The sequence below is a fragment of the Columba livia genome, chromosome 3 (assembly GCF_036013475.1).
Source record: "Columba livia isolate bColLiv1 breed racing homer chromosome 3, bColLiv1.pat.W.v2, whole genome shotgun sequence".
In the NCBI taxonomy this organism is placed as follows: Eukaryota; Metazoa; Chordata; class Aves; order Columbiformes; family Columbidae; genus Columba; species Columba livia.
In genome coordinates this window covers 57690918-57710405 of record NC_088604.1, presented here as the reverse complement: position 1 = coordinate 57710405, position 19488 = coordinate 57690918, and the positions used below count along the sequence as shown (strand labels likewise).

Here is a 19488-nt window from a genome sequence, read left to right as displayed (position 1 = left end):
TGAAGCAAACCAGCTTCAGTGTGCTCTGAGACAAGGGGCTGTGAGCTACCAGCCATCTGATGCTGGCTCCTAATTGCAACCCTTTCTCCAGGTCCACTTTTCTTCACCGAAATCATAAGAGCTCAAGAAAGATGCGTGTCACCGAAAGAAAGAAGCAAGTGCAAAGCTGAAATAAAAGGATGCTGCCCACAAACACCATAGCTGAGCTGGGGAGCTGCCCATGGATGCTGCCCCCACGCCCTAGTCACAAGCAGAAAAAAAAGATTCCACCAAAGGGTATTAAACGCAAACTCTCTCTTGGCTACTGTCAGAGACAATGGACTAGATGGGCAACCAGACTAACTCCCTACAACCATTTCTACATTCTCACTGTATTTATTGCACCCTTCAAAATGTATAGATAGAAATATATATATGTTCAAAATATGTTATGATGACTCAGTAGCTATCTCATTAGTTCTAATAACCAGGCAGTAATTTCCCACAGCAAATTACATTCATTAGTAAATATTTTGTTGCATTTAATCCCATTTATAATGATTAAAATAATAAAGTAATAGTGATTTATAATAATTACCTGATTTCTAACAGTGAACTGCAAACTTGCATAAAAATAAACCATCTATTATGCAACTAATTAACTAGATACATTTGGAATCATGGGAACACCAGATATGTATTCTCAAACTAATTAATTATATGCACTTAAAGGCATGCAAAAAATATAAGCATTTTCTCACCACTTTAAAAGCCCGTGCAGGTGCAGGTAATGAACTGGTTTCTTCCAAATACTTCTCCCAAGAAAAATGCTTAGCATGTGGATAATCTGTCACAGAAAAAACATGAGATAAGTTAAACATGGCAGTGCAAGCAGTAAAACTGATGTCTAATTTACACAATGCCCAACACTACTAAAATTCTGCTCTGATCTGTGCTTCAGATTTATAAAATGATTACAAGAAAGGCTATCCTAAATTGTCTCTGACACATTCACCATGTAGGTTAAAAAACCCAACAATCTTCTCACACACAACACTGAGTAGCTAGCAGAAAAAAAGTCACAATTGCTTTGGATATGAGAATATAAATAATGTCAACTGGAAAAATCTGTCCACTTAATTCAAGAAATTCATTCAAGTATTATAAGCCTAAACCTGTATTTTATAAACAGTAATTTACTAGTAAACACAATCTAATCAGTGGTAACTTTGTACGACAGTAAAGCACACCTGACTACCTGCTATTCTTTTAGTGAATTTAACTAAATTTCTAAACAAATAGCCTGGATATTTACTACAAGAATAATTTACAGACATCATGAAAGAAGATGGTGGCTTTCTCAGAAAGAGTCATGTTTGCACTTTATGCAAAAAAACAAGAGACAGCTTTGCTCTTAAAGTCAGTGCCTGTCCACCTTCAGGCTGCACTAGAAGTTTAACTTGAAGTTTAAACACTTTGATTCATAATCTAGAACAGAACGGAACCAAATCTGATTTGTTTTAAAAGCGATTTTACTGAATGAGAGGCTTTAATGAACCTCCTGACAGTTGGAGTGCTTATGACTTTTCAAGACTGCTGGTTATTAGAATTCCTGTCAAAACTGTTTTTAACCAATTGATATTTTCCATGTTCTTAGACCATGGATGGCACTTTATGCAACAAGGCATTTACATTATTCAGCTATACAAAACTGTCCTGAAAAACAAAGATGGTCTTGTATTTCATACTAATGAATATACTTTCATTCTTCTGTATTGTCTCTCTCATTGTGTTTTCCTCCCTTCCAAAGAACCCTTACAAGTTTGATTCCTTGATCACATAAGGCAATCTTCTCACGAACCCATTATCTTCCAGGTGTAGTTCACGTGAAGATGTTCTTATGCAACAATCTCACACACCTGGAATTTGTTCTATCAGCATTTTCACAATGTGAGTCTTAGAACAAGTGAATACATTCAGCCAAAAACACAAACTTGTTCAGATGCCAAGGGGTAAGTTTAGTGGACAGATGTCTCTCTAATAAAGCAGCATACATGTGCATACTTAACATATTCTACTTCTACTTTCAGTATATCATGTTCTGTAAAACTCCTGAAATACCAATTCCTGATTGCAGAAAGAAAAATTCAGGAGAGGTAACAATAAGTTTATTGTAAGTTTTAATGCTGCTAGCTGACTAGAACCTCCTTAAATTTTCCAGATGTGTAATAAGACACAAACCTGGTGGGGTGATGAGAGTTCTTTTATGTTCTTTACACCATCCAACAGGATGAATATGTGGGCTAGCTGCCTCACACCTGGAGGGGGGGGGGAAAAAGGGGATTAACAATGCAGTCCTTCAGACATCCTATTATGCTTAGAAAAGACATACAAAAAATATTTAACAAATTCCAAATAACCTATGACACCTTCAACTCCCACTTAAACTGCAAACATAACTTTAAGATATGAACGCATTTACAAAAGACTTGTTGCCACCTAAACAAGCATAAGGTTTTATTTACAATTTCACTGGAAGACCGAAAAATCAAGTCCGTTTAGTCAGTGGCAGATCTCCATTGAGAAGCTATAATGCTGGAGCCGAAAACCTGACACATAGAGAGTCTTGGTAGAAATGTGTTGGCTGGTTATAAGAACACAGATGGGGCTTTGCAATGCCAAGACCAAAACATTAAACCAAAAGCTTAAAGACCTTGATTAACAATCCAACTTGCACCTAGGGGCAGATTAGAAAATCATGTCTAACTGCAATGCACAAGTAAAAATCAAAAACCAGATTCTGAGCTACAAACACATTGTTATAACCCAGCAGCACAAAAGCAAATGACATCTGAGAGAAACTGTCAGCACAAAAAGAATGAAATAGCATTTTAGGCCCCAAACTGCCTGAAATAATCTAGAACTAATCAGTGATCCAAGAATGCAAATTGCTCTAAAAAAGCTCACCAAACTCTCCTACTCAAGAGACTAACAACTTCCCATATTTTCTGTAATGTGCATCAAATTTTGCGCTAATGCTGTTGCCTGTGGCAGGCCACAAGAACCACAGAAGACTAACGGAGGCAGGGTGAGCTACACTTGACATGCGCTGGCATCTGTCTGAAGCAAGGCAAGAGAGATCACTCACTGTGCTCACTGGTTCAGTTACATCGTGCTTACAAGAAAGCAGCAGTGGATGCTGGCTACCTAATTCTTTTAGCAATTAAAAAAAAAAATCCCCCCCCCCCGCAAAACCATAACTGATATAAAAGCAGATGAGAGAAAAACTGTTTAAACATTCAGTATAATTTAACTATTATATATAGAACCATATAGTTTTATTACATATCATTATATTATTTCAGAACATAATACATTATGTACAATATAACATATATATATCATATAATGTATGTACTACATGCTATAGTTATTATTACTCAGTATTATTAGGAAAGCCAAAAATTAAGACTGAGCTACAAGAAATGTAAAAAGCCATCAGACTCTGTTATTAAACATGTACCATTCCTATCTCTGCATGGATATTTAATGATTGTTTTTGCGTTGGCTTAAGAATTAACAGTGCTTTTTAAAGAAGCAGACAGCACTTATGTAGTCAGGGTGAATAAGGAACATCAAGCTGACACAAAAAGCTAGCACTACTCCTCATGGTACTGTGCTACTCTATGCAAACACACTGTTTGCCTCCATTTGGCTGGAAACTCATATATACCCTGTTTCCTCAAAAATAAGACAGGGTCTTATATTAATTTTTGCTCCAAAAGATGCTTACTTTTTTACATGTCTAGTTGCCTGGACACTATTTAAATTGACTTCTTTATGAACTGTAAGTAGGGCTTATTTTTGGAGTAGAGCTTATATTTCGAGCATCCTCAAAAATCCTGAAAAATCATGCTAGGGCTTATTTTTGGGGTAGGGCTTATTTTTGGGGAAACAGGGTAACCATGTAACTCCCATGTAGATCTGTCCTTAGGGACCTCACTTGTCTCAGGAGCCTGTTCCACTGAACCTATTCTTTAGTTAGATAAATCAAATATTACAGTGCAGTAGCTCTCTCTTCCACTGTTTTCTAACCCTGAAGGTGCTTCAGGAGCTGACAATACACATTCCCAGCTATAAGTCCTCTCTCTTGGAGAATCCCATCAGTGTTTCCATCTCTCCAGTAGCCACAAGCCCAGTGCCTTACTCCAAGGACCCACCAAGGCCAACAATCTGCAGCCTGAGTAAGCCAAAGTAGTTAAGACCTTCATTCCTCATTCAACAGGGAGGGATCATAAAACAAAGCTGAAGTAGCCAAGTGGTACTCTGGATAGAAACACGTTCTCTCCCTCCTGCTGAAGAAATGCTGCTTTCCAAACACTGCGCTTTTTTTTTAATTGTTTCGGTTGGAAGAGACCCTCAGGATCATCAAGTCCAACCATCACTTAACTCTAGCACTAAACCATGTCCCTAGGAACCACGTCTAAATGCCTCCAGGGATGGTGACTCTACCACCTCCCTGGGCAGCCTGTTCCAATGTCTGACAACCCTTTCTGTGGATAATTTTTTCCTAATGTCCAATCCTTGGTGCAACTTCAAGCCGTTTCCTCTGTCCTATCACTTGCTACTTGGGAGAAGAGACCAACCCCCTCTATGCTGCAACCTCCTTTCAGGTAGTTGCAGAGAGCGATAAGGTCTCCCCTCGGCCTCTTTTTCTCCAGGCTAAACAGCCCCAGTTCCCTCAACCTCTCCTCACCAGACTTGTGCTCCAGGTCCCTCACCAGCTTCGTCACCTTCTCTGCACTCTCTACAGCACCTCAATGTCCTTCTTATGATGAAGGGCCCAAAACTGAACACAGTATTCAAGATGGGGCCCCACCAGTGCATCATGAAAAGAACACAAGCAGAGAGCATCCACGCATGAAGACATATACTTCATATACAATAATTATGGCACAAAACACTGAAACACGCATTTTGATCCAGTTTCTATTTAATACCTCTGTGAAGTTCATGTATATCAACCGTCAGGCTGGAGATGTATTCTCTCCCTTTCCCCTCAGCCTAAGAGTTACTAATGTAAAATACCTGAACAGCAGGTCTGCCCTCCCTGATTGTTATAAAATAGTCATTATCTGTCTCTACCCAGAAAGTATTAGCACGTGGGAAGTTCATACTAATTAAGTTCCCTTAATTAGCAGTACTAATTCATATTTTTTAAAAAATATTGCATGTTCATAATCTGTAATACCTCAGAGGGTGCAATGAACTGTGCTTGACAGAAAAAGAAGTTGATGGTAAATTAGCAGACACCCTAAAGTCTTAAGGCTTAGGTCAAAATGCTGGGCCTTCAAACCTTAAACACAAACATGTTTTAAGGACTGTGAAAGGAAACACAGCACAGAGAACACTGTAGACTTAACCCTGGGCTACAGTCACATTGCAGTTTTGAACCTGTGCTGCATAAAAGAATACACAGAATAACAGTAATATATTTTTTTTAAATCTAAAAAGTGATTTTATATTACTTTAAAATTCAGTACAGATGTACTTCAACAACAGAAATGCAGGTTGGGTGCCTCAGCAGCACTGCTTCACAACAAGCACTTCTCCAGCCTTGCACCTAAAAAGAGTCAAACACCAATGACGAAAAATGTTGGTCAACCCACTACAATTATCTTGTGGCTTTATGTATGAATGAGCTCTCCTAGTATTTCTTTGTAATGATGCCAAACAGATCAATTTCTAGCAGATAAACCTACCTTTGATAGACTCTGTAATGGTCCTGACAATAGCCAAGGGTTCAACTCACCTCAAGAATACCAACCTTTTGTCCTACTACAATACATAAAGCTATGCTGTATGTATTTAGTATTTATGGTATCACACCAGGTACTTTCTAATTCACTGAAGTTGCCATTAATAAAAGGAAACAAAAGGACTTTTGTGATAATTTTTCAATGTTATAACACAGCATCTGACCCTAGAAATGCTCTGCCATAAACAAATCAGACAAAAGGTGAATGCTTCGTGCTCCATGTCCTCTTCCTTTCTCTTTACCGTAACTGTGAAGCTCATGTGCAAGGGAGGCAGCTCCTCTCCTATAGTTCTCAAGTTGGAGTTTTACATGGAAGAATTTTACATAGATGAGGCATACTTCTGCACTGGAAAGCCGTATCCTCCCCTGAGTTAAATTTGGGAACAAGATCCATTCTCACAAGTCACTACGGTATTATCAGTATTATACTTAAAATAATGTGGCAGACATGTAAAAACACTTATCAGGGCAAACCTAAATGTGTTTGTCCTGCTTTGTTTTTTCAAGCATAGTATGAACACACATTTTTATAAAATTCAGAGAAGTAAATGCCACCGCACACAATTCTGGCTTTGAAGATTCAAGAAGCATCAAGTGACCAAGGTATGTCACTATGAAAGAGGTACTCCTAGAAGTTGTTCTTACATTGCAGCAATGGGAGCAAACGTGGAACACAGAGCAACTAGTGCTCCACACCACAGCACTGCAAAATAGCACTATAAAACATCCACAACATTTTTATTCGCTTTAAAAGAAAAACCCAGTCATTACATATAAGCCTATAAGAAACTTCTGTAACCATGGTGGCCTCAGGAAGAAAAGAAAAAAAAACAACAAAATCCCTGTTCCAGCAAAACCAGGTCACACAGTCAGTCCATCTCTACCTACTGATTTCACACAGCCTTTTAGTTTCTAACAGTCCATTTAACAATAAAAAAGTAGAGATAGTAAAAGTCACAGACAATTTAAAGTAAAGCTATTATGCTTTAATGTGTGTTATTTCATGGACATATTATCTAGTTTGGAAAAACAACAATAGTCTATCACTCTAAGCCCAAGACTTGTCAGCTGGAATGCGAAAGGCTACTCTGACTTTTCACAATCAATTTGCCACGTCCCACAGCTTTTTATCGCCTTTGTTCCAAAACAGAAGGCAGATCACCCGGGTCATGCGCTTCATAAAACATGATGATCCATGAATTGTAAGGATGCTTGCTAGGCCAAAAAGGGTTACCAGCACTAGCAGCAGCTGAAGAATTTTGCACCTCCAAACCTACCTGCCCCTGGATTGCATTGGAGCAACACCACATTCCACCAAGCAGTGCAGTAGTGACATTTAGGAGTGTTATTTAGGTTGGAAAAGACCTTAAGATCATCAAGCCCAACCTTGTTAATCTAGCACTGCAAAGTCCACCTCTAAACTATGTGCTAAGCACCGCATCTACACATCTTTTAAATGCCTCCAAGTATGGTGACTCCACCACTTCCCTGGGCAGCCTGTTCCAACGCCTGACAACCCTTTTAGTGAAGAAATGTTGCCTAATATCCAATCTAAACCTTCCCTGGCGCAACTGGAGGCCATTTGCTCTCATCCTATCACTTGTTACCTGGCAGAAGAAACCAACACTCATAATTCATGCCACTTGTAATCCATTCTTTCTGTTGCACAAGAACATGCAGACAGAAAAAGACATCTATTATCCACACCGGAAACTGAAGATAACTCAGCAAGCTGAAGCAGAAGTACATGCCACCTGAACCCCTAACAGGAACACCCAGAGGGCAGAATGAGCGGCAGCTCCGCTGAGTTATGGACCGCTTAACCACATCTTAGAAAAGACGGCAAAGCAGGGAACAGCTACATGATGCGAAAGGCCAGGAGGAAGTTCAGCAGTAAGGAAAGCTGAGGGCAGGTGACAATGTGAGCTCCTCGTGCGTTCACTGCTCTGCAAGAAAGGAACACATGGGCAGCTCAACAGACCTGAAATCACAGCAGCACAGCACGGCCCAGTGGAAACTCAGACTTGGAAGAAGACTCAGTACTTTTCTACTGGTCACTTTCACACTGTCCTGTTTAATTTTTCCCAAAAATCTGTTTCACATATACAGGCCACTAAATGCAGATCAAGAGAGATGGATGATAACGCTTGCTGTTAAAAAAATGAATATTCAATTCTTTCAGAAAAATATTTTCCCAAATGGGTCTCCACCTGAAGATCTGTACAGAGTTTTTATTTAGTAAACCGTATTGTCCTTAAAATAAGCTGTATGTGCTATACAGTTTTTAATGTTTTGAAATAATTCCTCATTTTCCCTTCTGGGGAAACAAACCTTTTGGTATTTTGATTTTCACTTTATTAAATATAGATCCAATCTGTAATGAAAACCTTATCTATCCAAAACCACTCATACACACATGCATTATACTCATAAATAATAATACGTACTCAAGAATGCTACTTCTACAACTTCTTGATCGTGAGATGCCATTAAAGCATTTAAAGCAATTAAAAAAAAAAAGCAACATCCTGCAGCCCCATCTAGTGCCAAAGTGAAGAATGCTTCACAATTGACAACTGGCATTATTTTAGGTCAGGGCCTCCCAAAATGTGGCCCATGAGGTTACGGTATGCGCCCAGAGGTGTTATAGCAAGCCAGATTACTCAATTTTCTATTTAAAGTCTTATCAGACAGCTTCATCATGATTTTAATGAAATTTTAGAGCTTTAGGGTCAGGTAACAGTCCATTATCCATCTAAATAGTTTAAAGCATGCACTGTGACTCATGATTCTTTAAGATTGTTTTATCTTCTTTTTGACATAATACAACCCCTTCAAAAAGACTGCTCCTTTCAAAAAGAGATTGAAGCAAAATTAATTATCTCAAAAATTAAGCAAGCAGAGCACAACTTTTAAGGACTTGGCTGTTAGCAAAGTAGCAGATGCTGGTGGAGAGCAGAACTGGCCTCTTACTTAGTCTCACACCAAAATCCAGCCTGTTCCAAAACCCGTACAGATCAGAAAACGGTTCAGAAAAATCAAAAGCCAATTTGTCTTCACAAGGCACTTTAGAAATCATTTTTTCTAGGCAAGACAGACAGGAACAGAATGGCGAGTGAAGCACGGGACATCGTATTTTCTCAACGCTCCAGGTAAGCTGATGCCAAAAGTTGACCGTAGTGCCTTCTCTGCAGGAGAAGTTCAGCCCAAGCCAAGGACAAGGGCAGGCAAGCACCCCCTGACCCAGCATGGCCATCGCTCTATCTCTCCTGTGGGCAAGCAGCAATGAGTTAGCACAGCTTCACCTCCTGTGCAAGCTCCGGCTGTGTTTGGGTTTGGTCACAAAAAAATTAGGAAGCTGAGGTGATATAAATCTGTGTAAAATCAGAACAGATGCAAGAGAATGGAGAACTGAAGTCCAGTGTGGACCTGTAGTTAATTCATAGTTCAGACATACCCGAGGATTCCCAAATTATATTTCCAGATTCAAACAACCATAAGTAAATTCGGAAATTCCACTCAGAGGGAATGTCTTTGGCTCTCAAAGAAGCATTATTTGTTTCATAAAAAAAGATGGGATAGATGGAAAGGACCTCATGATTACTTGTGTCATGTAGGTCAAAACTGTCCTTCCTGAAGGAAAGTCTTAAATTTGTCAATTTTGTTCACTTTTCTTCCCTCCAAAAGCCACAGCCAAAGGACAATTTAATAGGATTTATAATCCACTGAAAGTATCAATGCCACGCATTAAAGGGCTGTAGTAATGACTATTTCTAGACAGCATTCTTATTCTCAACCACTAACTTATTTTCTAATGCTCAGGAAAAAGTCAGAAAGAGTATCTTCAGGCTGATGGCCTGAAGCCTAAAAAAGCTTAGGCGATGCTAATAGATTTCTGTTGCTTGAAGTCCAGTAAAATCACTCAACTGTCTTTTAGTTATCCAAAAGTGGAAAGAATTTTTGTACTCAATGAAAAAGTTCAATCTACCCAAACTAAAACGTAAGAGGTATACAGAAAAAATACCCATTCTTGTTTGTAATATGTTTATAATAATCAACTACATAAAATAAATACATAATTTTTCCTTCACTATAATTGTGAGATTAAAACTTCTACATAGACACAACAAAACTGTGAGGCTCCACTCTGGATAATCCCAAGACAACTTTTCCATTTTAGTTACAACACCAGTTGGTAGATGTGAAACTTCTGCACCTAAGATATTTTAAGGAACCTACAAACCTGGTATCTAAAATTAAAAATGTAAGTGGGATGCATTCAGGATGCATTTTCAGGCTCTCTTTTGGTTGGTCATTCCACTGCTATTTTCATTTGCTCTTCTTTTCTCCCATGTCTTTCCTTCCTCCTCTGTTCACTCCTATTCTCTGTCCCAGTAATGCAGAGAGGTAGGCCGTGCCACTCAGAATCTAATTCTCATGCAGAGTATTTCCAGCAGCATTTCCTTGTTTCTTCCAGGAAGGTATTTTACAGTTTCACCAAAACAACAAATCTTCAGCTTGGCTTCAGTATAAATACAGCTCAAGTGATCTCTCAAACACCTATACATTTTTTAGTTCCATTTTCCCTTATCCTTTAAGAAGATATTACTTCATGTATCCTCCATATGAAATTCAGAAAACCCACTTCAGAATACTACAACTGCAAAAATTTAGTGTCTGGTTAGGTACTTAGAAACAGCTTTGTGGACAAACTTCCTGCTGACATGGGAATATTAACAAGCCTGAAATGCAGTGTATGCCTGCTATACACACTGCAATATCGTAGAGAGATACCTATGCTACCTCTGAACAAACTGCAGGTTATATTGCATTGTGTTTGCCATAAAAGCTTTGTCTAACTGCTGTTTTAATGATTAAAGGCGTAACTGTTATTAGTGAGCATTTAAATATCAGGAAATTCAGAATACCTTTTCCCAGTCCACAGTTTCCTGCTGCTTTGTAGAGGAAATGTTTATTCTGAGGTACTTCTTCATGAACATCATTACCAGTCTTTCTGGTCTTTGACTCATATGGCCTATTATCTTGATATTCAGTTCGTGAATTCACTGTTCGCTGCTGCTTCAATAATTTAGTTCTCCTACAGCTTATTTGTCACGTAGCCCATACAATCATTTTTTCAAGAGATGGACTCACAAAGTTTTAAAGTTACATAACAGTTTTACATCATTCTCACCTAAGCAGTCATCAAATACAGATGAAGAAACCTTTCATTTATGTTCACAGGATCAGCCCTGCAATTAAGTTGCCACTGCTGAACCCCAGACATAGGCTTACAATGATGCACCTGTTCTGCAGTAACTTAGTCTTCAAAGAATTTACGTCATCTAAACAATCTTCCAAAAGAAGATCCAAGTGCAAATACAAATCCGCCCTGTGACAGACAAAGCCTGAATTTCCTTCAGGATCTTTATGATTCTAGTATATCCTGCTCCATCCACTGACTTTTCATATAGATACACAAAGCACCTCTACAATACAATATGCAGAAGGGTCATCTCTGACACAGGTCAGGATACCAGGATCCCAATTTCCAGAGCAAAGCAGTACACAAAACACTAAAAGCGGGTTTTACCACTATCCTGATGCCTTAAAGATGATGGCTAAGGTTTGGTCTGAACAACACAGTGGTTCAAGAACCTTATGAGAAAAGACAGCCTTTCTTTCAATTTACAAATATATGCAAACCTAACTCCAAGTAAAATTAGTCACGTTATCATGGTCCATATTCTTTGCTAAAGATATCAACCTGAACCACAGTATGTAACTGAAATGAGAAATTAATCCACAGCTCCAGATGTAGCAGCACATGAGAACACTCACTTGGCACAATCTCTGGAGATTTTTTATATGCAACATGATATGTAAACTTTGATTCCTCCAGTCTGCCACTGAGACACACTTTGGTGGCCATGATTACAAATCTAGCAAAAGTTGGTATGGTAACTGTATCGACAGTCTGGAAAGTATCACAGAAAATACTGCTTAAAGCTAACACATTTCTGATATGTCTCACTGGGATACAAAACAAAAACATCATACCAGTAGTCGTAACTCTCATCCCAGTTGTCAAAATGAACCAGAAAACGATTGTCCACCATGTCTGTTACCGTAGCAACACAAATGAAAGTCGGGTTCTTCTTGTCTACGGCTTCCAGCTTCATCCCCACTCGAAATCCCGATGGAATCACTGTCTACATAGAGAAAGACATTTAATTGAAAATAAATACTGTAAATCCAGAAATCTCCCCAGTGCCCACAATCAATATACTCATGTTATTTCTAAGTTTCCCAATTAGCTGCCCCAACAAAGTGGCAGCAGCCTAATTAGTTGACATGAGAGATGCTCAAACACAGAGACTTGTAGTTTATGAAATAAAAAAGCCCTAAACATGCTGCTAAAATTAAATGTGTTGGTTTTAACTCTTGGATACTCTCTTGGAAAGACCATTCTTGTTCCACAACATTATAGTGCAAGAACTAATAACAAGACTTAAAATTAATTTAATATAACATTTCTGAATGTGACAGATCAGATGTTTAAACAGATGAGTAAAACACTAAAGGATAAGAATTGTGGAAGTGAACTAAACTGGAGATTGTTACTGAATTTCTTGTAACCATTTTTATCTGAAATATCAGGTCTTGGGTCTGCCATCACTGAGATGTGCTGTGAGTCTCCTCCACACACGCGCATACTAGCAACTTTCCACACCATTAGTAACAAGCGAGTACTTACTGCATTCTGGTTTTCAAACAGTGACTTAGGAGCCGCTTGAGCCTTGCATGCCTTTAGGTATGAGGGCCAGCTGAATTCTTCTTCCTTATACCCTAAATCAGGATCATAAAAAAAGGGCAAGAAATTATAGGCAAGAAACACAAGGTGCAGGCAAGTGATTTGATCCTAACTGACAAAATTATTTTTTCCATCCAGTGCTGAACTGTTTCTTACAATTTCAAAACTGAAAATATTATGCACTGTTAACTGTTTACTCTAATTTAACATAAACTTATTTTAAAACTGCTTCTTAATGCTACCCCAATATGAACTCAACGAGTCTGAGGGAGGACTGGTTTGGATTATTAGAAAGTTTAGCACAACACACTTCAGAGGAGCTTCTAGAGTTCAAAAGAAAGTTGATGAAGCCTTTTCTATTTTTATTTGGGCATCTGGTATTACAAAGAAGAATCACGTTCTTTATTTAGGGCTGGCTGAGCTTCCTTACCAAAATGTCAAGCTTTCTTTACACTAACTGAGCAAAATACTCTGCTTTCTTGAGCTGCACATTATTAGTTTTTTATAGTTGGCTAGGACTGACATTTGAACTGTTCCTAATCTTCATCTGGGAGGAAGAATAGTCATATAAATAAAGCACTGGGCAAGAACTCAGGAGATTTCACCGCAGTTTCAATTTCACCTTCAAAACAAGCTGGGGAATATTTCTTACAAAATCACTGCTCCATCCCTGATCTCCAGCCTCACAGTTTTGGCCATCAAGGGACCTGACAGTCCTCGAGGGGCAGAATGCCTAGTGGCAGCCTAGAAACTGAAATCCATAATTCTACCAGGTTCCAAAAATTAGTCTCTGCAAGATATCAGTTTTATACTACAATCTCTCTCCCTCCCTCCAAGTGGCACAGGCTACAAGTCAACTCTCTCCTCTTCAAATAACTCCATAAATACCAGTAAAACATCAGTAGTGAAGCCCTCCTCTTGAAAAAATAGTAGTATGTTTAATTGATGAACAGCTGGTTGCTCTCAGCCTCCTTTGAATGCATGACTCTACCATACTGCTTGTTCCTCTTTCATCCCACATGCAAGCTTGGCTTGCACTAGGACAATGGAAGAAGTCCCATGAGTATAAGAACAGGTTTCAGCAATCACACCACACCTCATCAGTGATTAAATTGTTTACCACTGAAGTGAAGTGACAGAGCCAAGCCATGCAAAGGGCAGAGCAGAGAACAGCTGTGCTATTCAAAATCAAGAATATGTCCTGGGGATGGTAGGAGTACATAGCTGTGCAGAATGACAACCAGGACCCTGAGAATTACCATCATACATCCTCCTTACTTGTCTCCTTCAACACTTCTGATAGGCTCCATGACTTTCCTAAGTAAAAGATCTATCCACTGCTTCAGTAGGGTGAAAAAAAAAACAAAACCAAAAACACCACAGAAGAACAATCTTCCCACCAACTTAAAACTAGAAGAGAAACTGAAGAAAGTTTTCATGAAAGTGACTCAGAGACAGACAGTAACTTTCCTCCAGCAGCAATAATTCATTGATAACAGAAGTTTGAGCTTTCTAAACCAGGCATTTAAGATGGAAACGATGACACCATCACAGATATAAAAGCTACTAAGCATGCTGTAATAACATCAATAACACTATAACTGGGGACTGCTCATTTGCTACATGTAACTTATTACTTCAGTGAAGGCCAGCCTTCTGAGAAATTCTGATGTACGTTCAAGAAATTGCCATTTATGCAGAACTACACCCAGCGAGAACTCTGGTACTAGAGCGGTGCAAGTACGCGGCTGAGGAAAACATGCAGGCCGACTCAATGTGAGTGATAAAGCATGATTCAACTTTATTGCCCGAGATAGCGTGCATTTATACCAAATACCATAATTACGCATACTTGTCTCTATCTAATAGGCTAAGCACTAAAAGGTTACATTTACTTACTCCACCTACTTGGGTTTAGCTAGCTATGCGCATCCCGCATTCTTCTGACTCTTATCTCTTCAAGGATATCCTGACCCTGCCTTAGTTAGTACTTTTCCGTTCCCCCCTTTCCCATGGCCTAATAGACAAGCTAACTAAGGCCTACTTATGTCAACTAAAATGGGCTCTGCTCGTACAGTTGCTCGGTGGACTCATGTCCATGCTCCTTGAGCCAATCCCTGACAGAGCGGCAGCACAGAGCACCGGGGCCTGCAGCCAGCGGGGCTCGCAGGGCGCTCAGAAGAGCAGCACATGCTCCTTCATACTCCTCCAAGGCTCAGCTGCAGAAATGCCACCCTCTCCCACACTGGCAGGCCCTCTGCCTGGGCACTTTCAGCGGCTTTACTCTTACCTTCCACATCCCAGCAGTTACATCCACAGATTTATAATTCTCTATAATGCATCCTTGTGACTGTGTACACTCATCATTTTGCAGTCTTTTCAAACCACACTATCCTACCCACATTGTGTATGTCAAAACATCACATTAATTTATTTCTCACTCTCCTGTCTCCAGGACTTGCTCTCTTCATCCCCACATACTCCCTTCCTACCCCAAAAGAGAGCCCATTTCTCTCTTTTTTTCACGGTACAGTTCAGTGCAGATGCCCTCCATCTACCAAAATAAATGAGTTACATAATCTGAAATAGAATAATTAAACAAGCAAATTACACGTATTTCAACACATGTATACCATTTACATAAGCTATATACAAATTATGCTTTCAGGCTTGTAATCTTACTCTTTTTTCTCCCTCTTTATCTGTTAATTCCTCTTCTGTCTGTATTTCATGCTTACTCTTTGTGTCAACACATGTACAATAATGGTGACCAATACCTAGTAACGGAAATGTCCTAAGACCTTCCACTAAAGGATTTTCAGCTGCCTCTTTAAGCATATGTGTCACCAGTATGCTGCCATTTTACTTGCAATAAGCATTCACTTGGGGTCTAGGTTTGTTGTTTCTTTCTTAATGCCTTATGAATGTTCCTGTGCGACCTCACCTAGGCGTTCCTGCTCCAGCAGGGGGATTGGACTAGATGATCTTTTGAGGTCCCTTCCAATCCCAAACATACTGTGATACTGTGAATTACTCTCATGGTTTATTTTCTTTCCTCTGAATTTCCACTGAATGAAAAAGGTAGGATTTAAACCTCAAGATTTTAGCCAGAGTTAGTGTATAATTTGCCATGTTCAAATACTCTGATTAAATGAACAAAAAAAGTTTCCTCTAGAAAAGAATAGTTACAGCACTGCACAGATAGTCTTAATCTCAGAGCTACGGAAAACAGACACATTTCATACTAAACAATACCTTTAGGTGGATGAAGCTTGTGACCTGTTTTCTCACACCATCCAACAGGATGAATGTCAGAAGAATCAGCGTTCACCCAGAAATCGTAACAATCTGGGTATCCATCAAAATGGAGTCGTATTCTGTAACCACAAACCTAAAAGCAAGAATGTACAACATACAGTACTATGTCTTAAGATGTTTTCCTCTACACGTAACAGCTTCTGTTCAGTATTATGTATCTTAACAGTGTGCTTTCAGTCAGCCTTTTACTTCTGCTCAAGCCAACACCAGATGAATAAATTCATTTGACATAAAGGAAAGAACAAAAAAGCAAAGCTATTCTCAGTCTGAGTGCCTCCTCTTCTGGTGAATAGAGTTAACTAAAAGCTGGATATTGCCATTAGTGTTCAAATACTTGAAAACTGTTCAACCCAACAACAAAATAAAACAGAAACCTTACAAAAGAGCATGAACACATCTGATAGGATCATGGAGAAAGCACATATTATATTTTCAAGCTATCCCTGTTAATCAATATGCAAGAGAACACTAAACAATAACTATGTTCAACAGGCTCTCCAGAGAGATACTGAGAACTGTTATTAGGCATAAGAAGTCAGCAGAGGTATCCCCCAGAGCTTCATTAGTCCATGAATAATAAGTTAACCACCAAGAGGAACAGAAAAACAGGACATAAAATCCCTCCCTCTGTATAGAAGTTCTTCACATCTTTCTGAGTGCCAAATGCCATAACTTTCCTGCAGTCAGGAGTGAAAATCTCTTGATATCAAGGTCATCCTGCAGTAAAATAACCCATCACTTAGTGCCAAGCACAAGGCACACAGGAAATACCCAACCACTGACCGGCACACCATCATAAACTGCAGCAAAAAGACAAACGGAGTATATATGGTATACTAATTTGTAGAAGGTGTCAACATAGGTAACTTCTGAGGCCATAAGCCCAAAAAACTGAAGCACAACTGCCACACAAAAAAAGTGTCAGGTAGGCACTGGAACAGGTGGAGTCACCATCCCTGGAGGGGTTTACAAGACATGTAAATGAGGTTCTTTGGGACATGGTTTAGAGGTGGACTTGGCAGTGTCAGGTTCATGGTTGGACTCAATCATCTTAACAGTCTTTTCCAACCAAAACGATTCTATGATTTATATCAGTGAATGGAGCAACTGTAAATACTATCAAACCTCTATAAAACCACTATAAATCAGTTGTCATGTTTTTTTCTACTTATTTTTTCTTAAAAATAAACTACAGGATTATAGAAAAAACCATGCATCATCCAACTAGCGTAATATGTCTTCCCTAGCTGCATACATTAAACATACATAAACAGTCCCTGCTGCATGGTATCTATCATAGTCATCAAGTGTTTGTCAAGCAGATTTAATACAGCGTTATTCATTTTAAAGCTTTCTTCCTACATCCAGTTTCTGCCTGCCTGCTAGGGATGAGCAAGCACCTCTGGCTGCTGCTGTTGCAGTTCAGTGTCTCCCGCAGCCCCGTGCCAGGGCTGCTCGCAGCCCCCACTCACCTCAGCCACCGTCAGAACACAGTATATCGACTGGTGCTCGGGATCCACCCCCTCCAGCTTCATCCCCACTTTGAAGCCATTCTTGTTGTATGGGAAAGACTGATACTGCAATGGAAAAGAATGGTTTCAATACTTCTGAAAGTATATCAGAGAAATACAGAATATAAGGAAAAGAACAATGATTATTTATTAATATTATTCATGTTTCTTAAAGAACTAATGAATTGCTTTGAAGTAAGTTCTGCATTTTAAAAAACTTACTGTGGGAAAGGAGAAATTGATGATTGTTTGAAAAATACGTTGATACTCGAATGACATAAAACTTGACAGTACTCAAAATTACAAAGAATTAGCAAAAAGATTAGCCAAGGGAAAGAAGACAGCATGATATGCCCTCAACTTTTTTCACTGTAAATAAAACATTTTAGCAATGTAATTGTTTCATTTTCAGCCTGTACAGTGACACTTTGACCTGGTGGTCATCATTCCTGTAACAGTCACAGCAATTATTCTCTATTTTCCCTTTTCATTTCCACATCTTAGGCCATCAAAGATGAACTGCAAGGCAGAAATATAAAACGTTGTTTGTATACAGGGATGGCCTCTTTGATGCCATTTTCTCCTTTGTATGTTGGGTCCCAATTAGCTCATTTTCCAGGAATGTTTTAGCATCACAGGAACATGACTATCCTTATATCACATTACAATGAACCCAGAACACCATCTTTCCAAAAAACAAAAGTAAAAACACGACTAAGCAGAAAGGATGTTTTCAGTCAGAAAACATCAGCATCTCATGTAGCATATTCCCGGTGTTCTGTTAAAGAAGGAAGGAAGCAGCAGATACTAGGGTTAAATTGGAGAAAAGATCAGACACAAAACTGAGTAAAACTGAAGAAGGTTTTCCACAGGTTACCAAATTCACAGCTAGACAGTTTTTTATGCCTCAAATGGTTACAGACAAAACACAGAAGCAGCATCCTATATGTTCCCCCTTCCTTCTGCCCCTGTCTAAAAGCCACACGTGCTCCCCAGCCACCAGTAGCTCTGCAGTTAACGGAAAGAGAAGGTACCAAGGGTACTCAGAGAGGTCTCATCGACTTGGAAGGGAATCACATCTCTCTGGTGGCTTTGGCTGGAACTGATGCAACTGAATGATAAACCAAGGAGGAGAAAAAAAAAGCACAGTGCATGGCACAAGAGCTGGACTATGCAGTCAAGGGAATGGAAATGGAGAACCAGACCAGTTTAAACCAGCCTAAAATGGTCAGCTAACAGATGTCTCACCACACCTGTAGGTCCCTATCTGAAAATAGGTCAGATCATTTTGCAGACCTCAGTTAAGGGATCAGAGTATCTGACCACAATACATGCTCTTGAAAAGTTATTTCACCCTAACATCACCACACTTAGCATTTTTATTATCAATGAAAGTTTAATGAAGTTACACTACGCATTATTCTGCATACTTCCTCAAGAGGAATGCAAAAGCAGAGCACTTTTTTTTAAATCAATAAAATGAAATTTTTAAAGTTCATCCTGGTGCACAAACTTGGAGCTAATGCCATCTATATCATAAATACCTTACAAATAAAAATGCCCATTGGGAAACTGAAATGCTAGAAATAGTGACACACCGAGGAACAGGGGCCAAAAATGTAACTGAGATTTTGTAAAAGCAAGCACAAATAAAATTACCAAGAAAGAAAACAATTAAAAAGTCACAGATCTGTTTATTCTTCCATTATTATAATAAAAATTACTGTACAAACAGTAAGAAATTCTACAAACAATACACTAAAAATTGAGCAATTATCACACAGATTATTTCCTGAAATTTAAGACATGAATTAGTCACTGTCCTTTCTATTCTCAAATCTAAAATTTCTAAGGCAACACAAACTTTGGTTTCTGTTATAGCAAAATAACAGGCAAATTTAAGAAGACTAATAACTCAAATATTATTTAACAGATTTCAATTTTGCGCACTACTCTTAATACATCACCCAAGGTAAAACTTATGACAAACTTAGTAACATTATCTTCACAACATACATTTGAAGATTCTTTGTTAAGGAGACATACAA

General features: G+C 38.9%; 1 protein-coding gene across 8 annotated transcripts in view; it reads right to left on the bottom strand.

Moving 5' to 3' along the window:
- L3MBTL3 (L3MBTL histone methyl-lysine binding protein 3) overlaps window positions 1-19488 on the bottom strand; it is an 80560-nt gene that overhangs the window by 29091 nt on the left and 31981 nt on the right. For all 8 annotated transcript variants that reach the window (XM_065056927.1, XM_065056925.1, XM_065056926.1 and 5 more), the window contains 6 exons: window positions 17402-17506; window positions 15867-16002; window positions 12555-12646; window positions 11858-12009; window positions 2221-2297; window positions 741-826 (listed from right to left, as the gene is read on the bottom strand). In XM_065056927.1, coding sequence (XP_064912999.1) covers window positions 741-826; window positions 2221-2297; window positions 11858-12009; window positions 12555-12646; window positions 15867-16002; window positions 17402-17506 — 648 coding nt within the window. The remainder of the gene's footprint in view (window positions 1-740; window positions 827-2220; window positions 2298-11857; window positions 12010-12554; window positions 12647-15866; window positions 16003-17401; window positions 17507-19488) is intronic.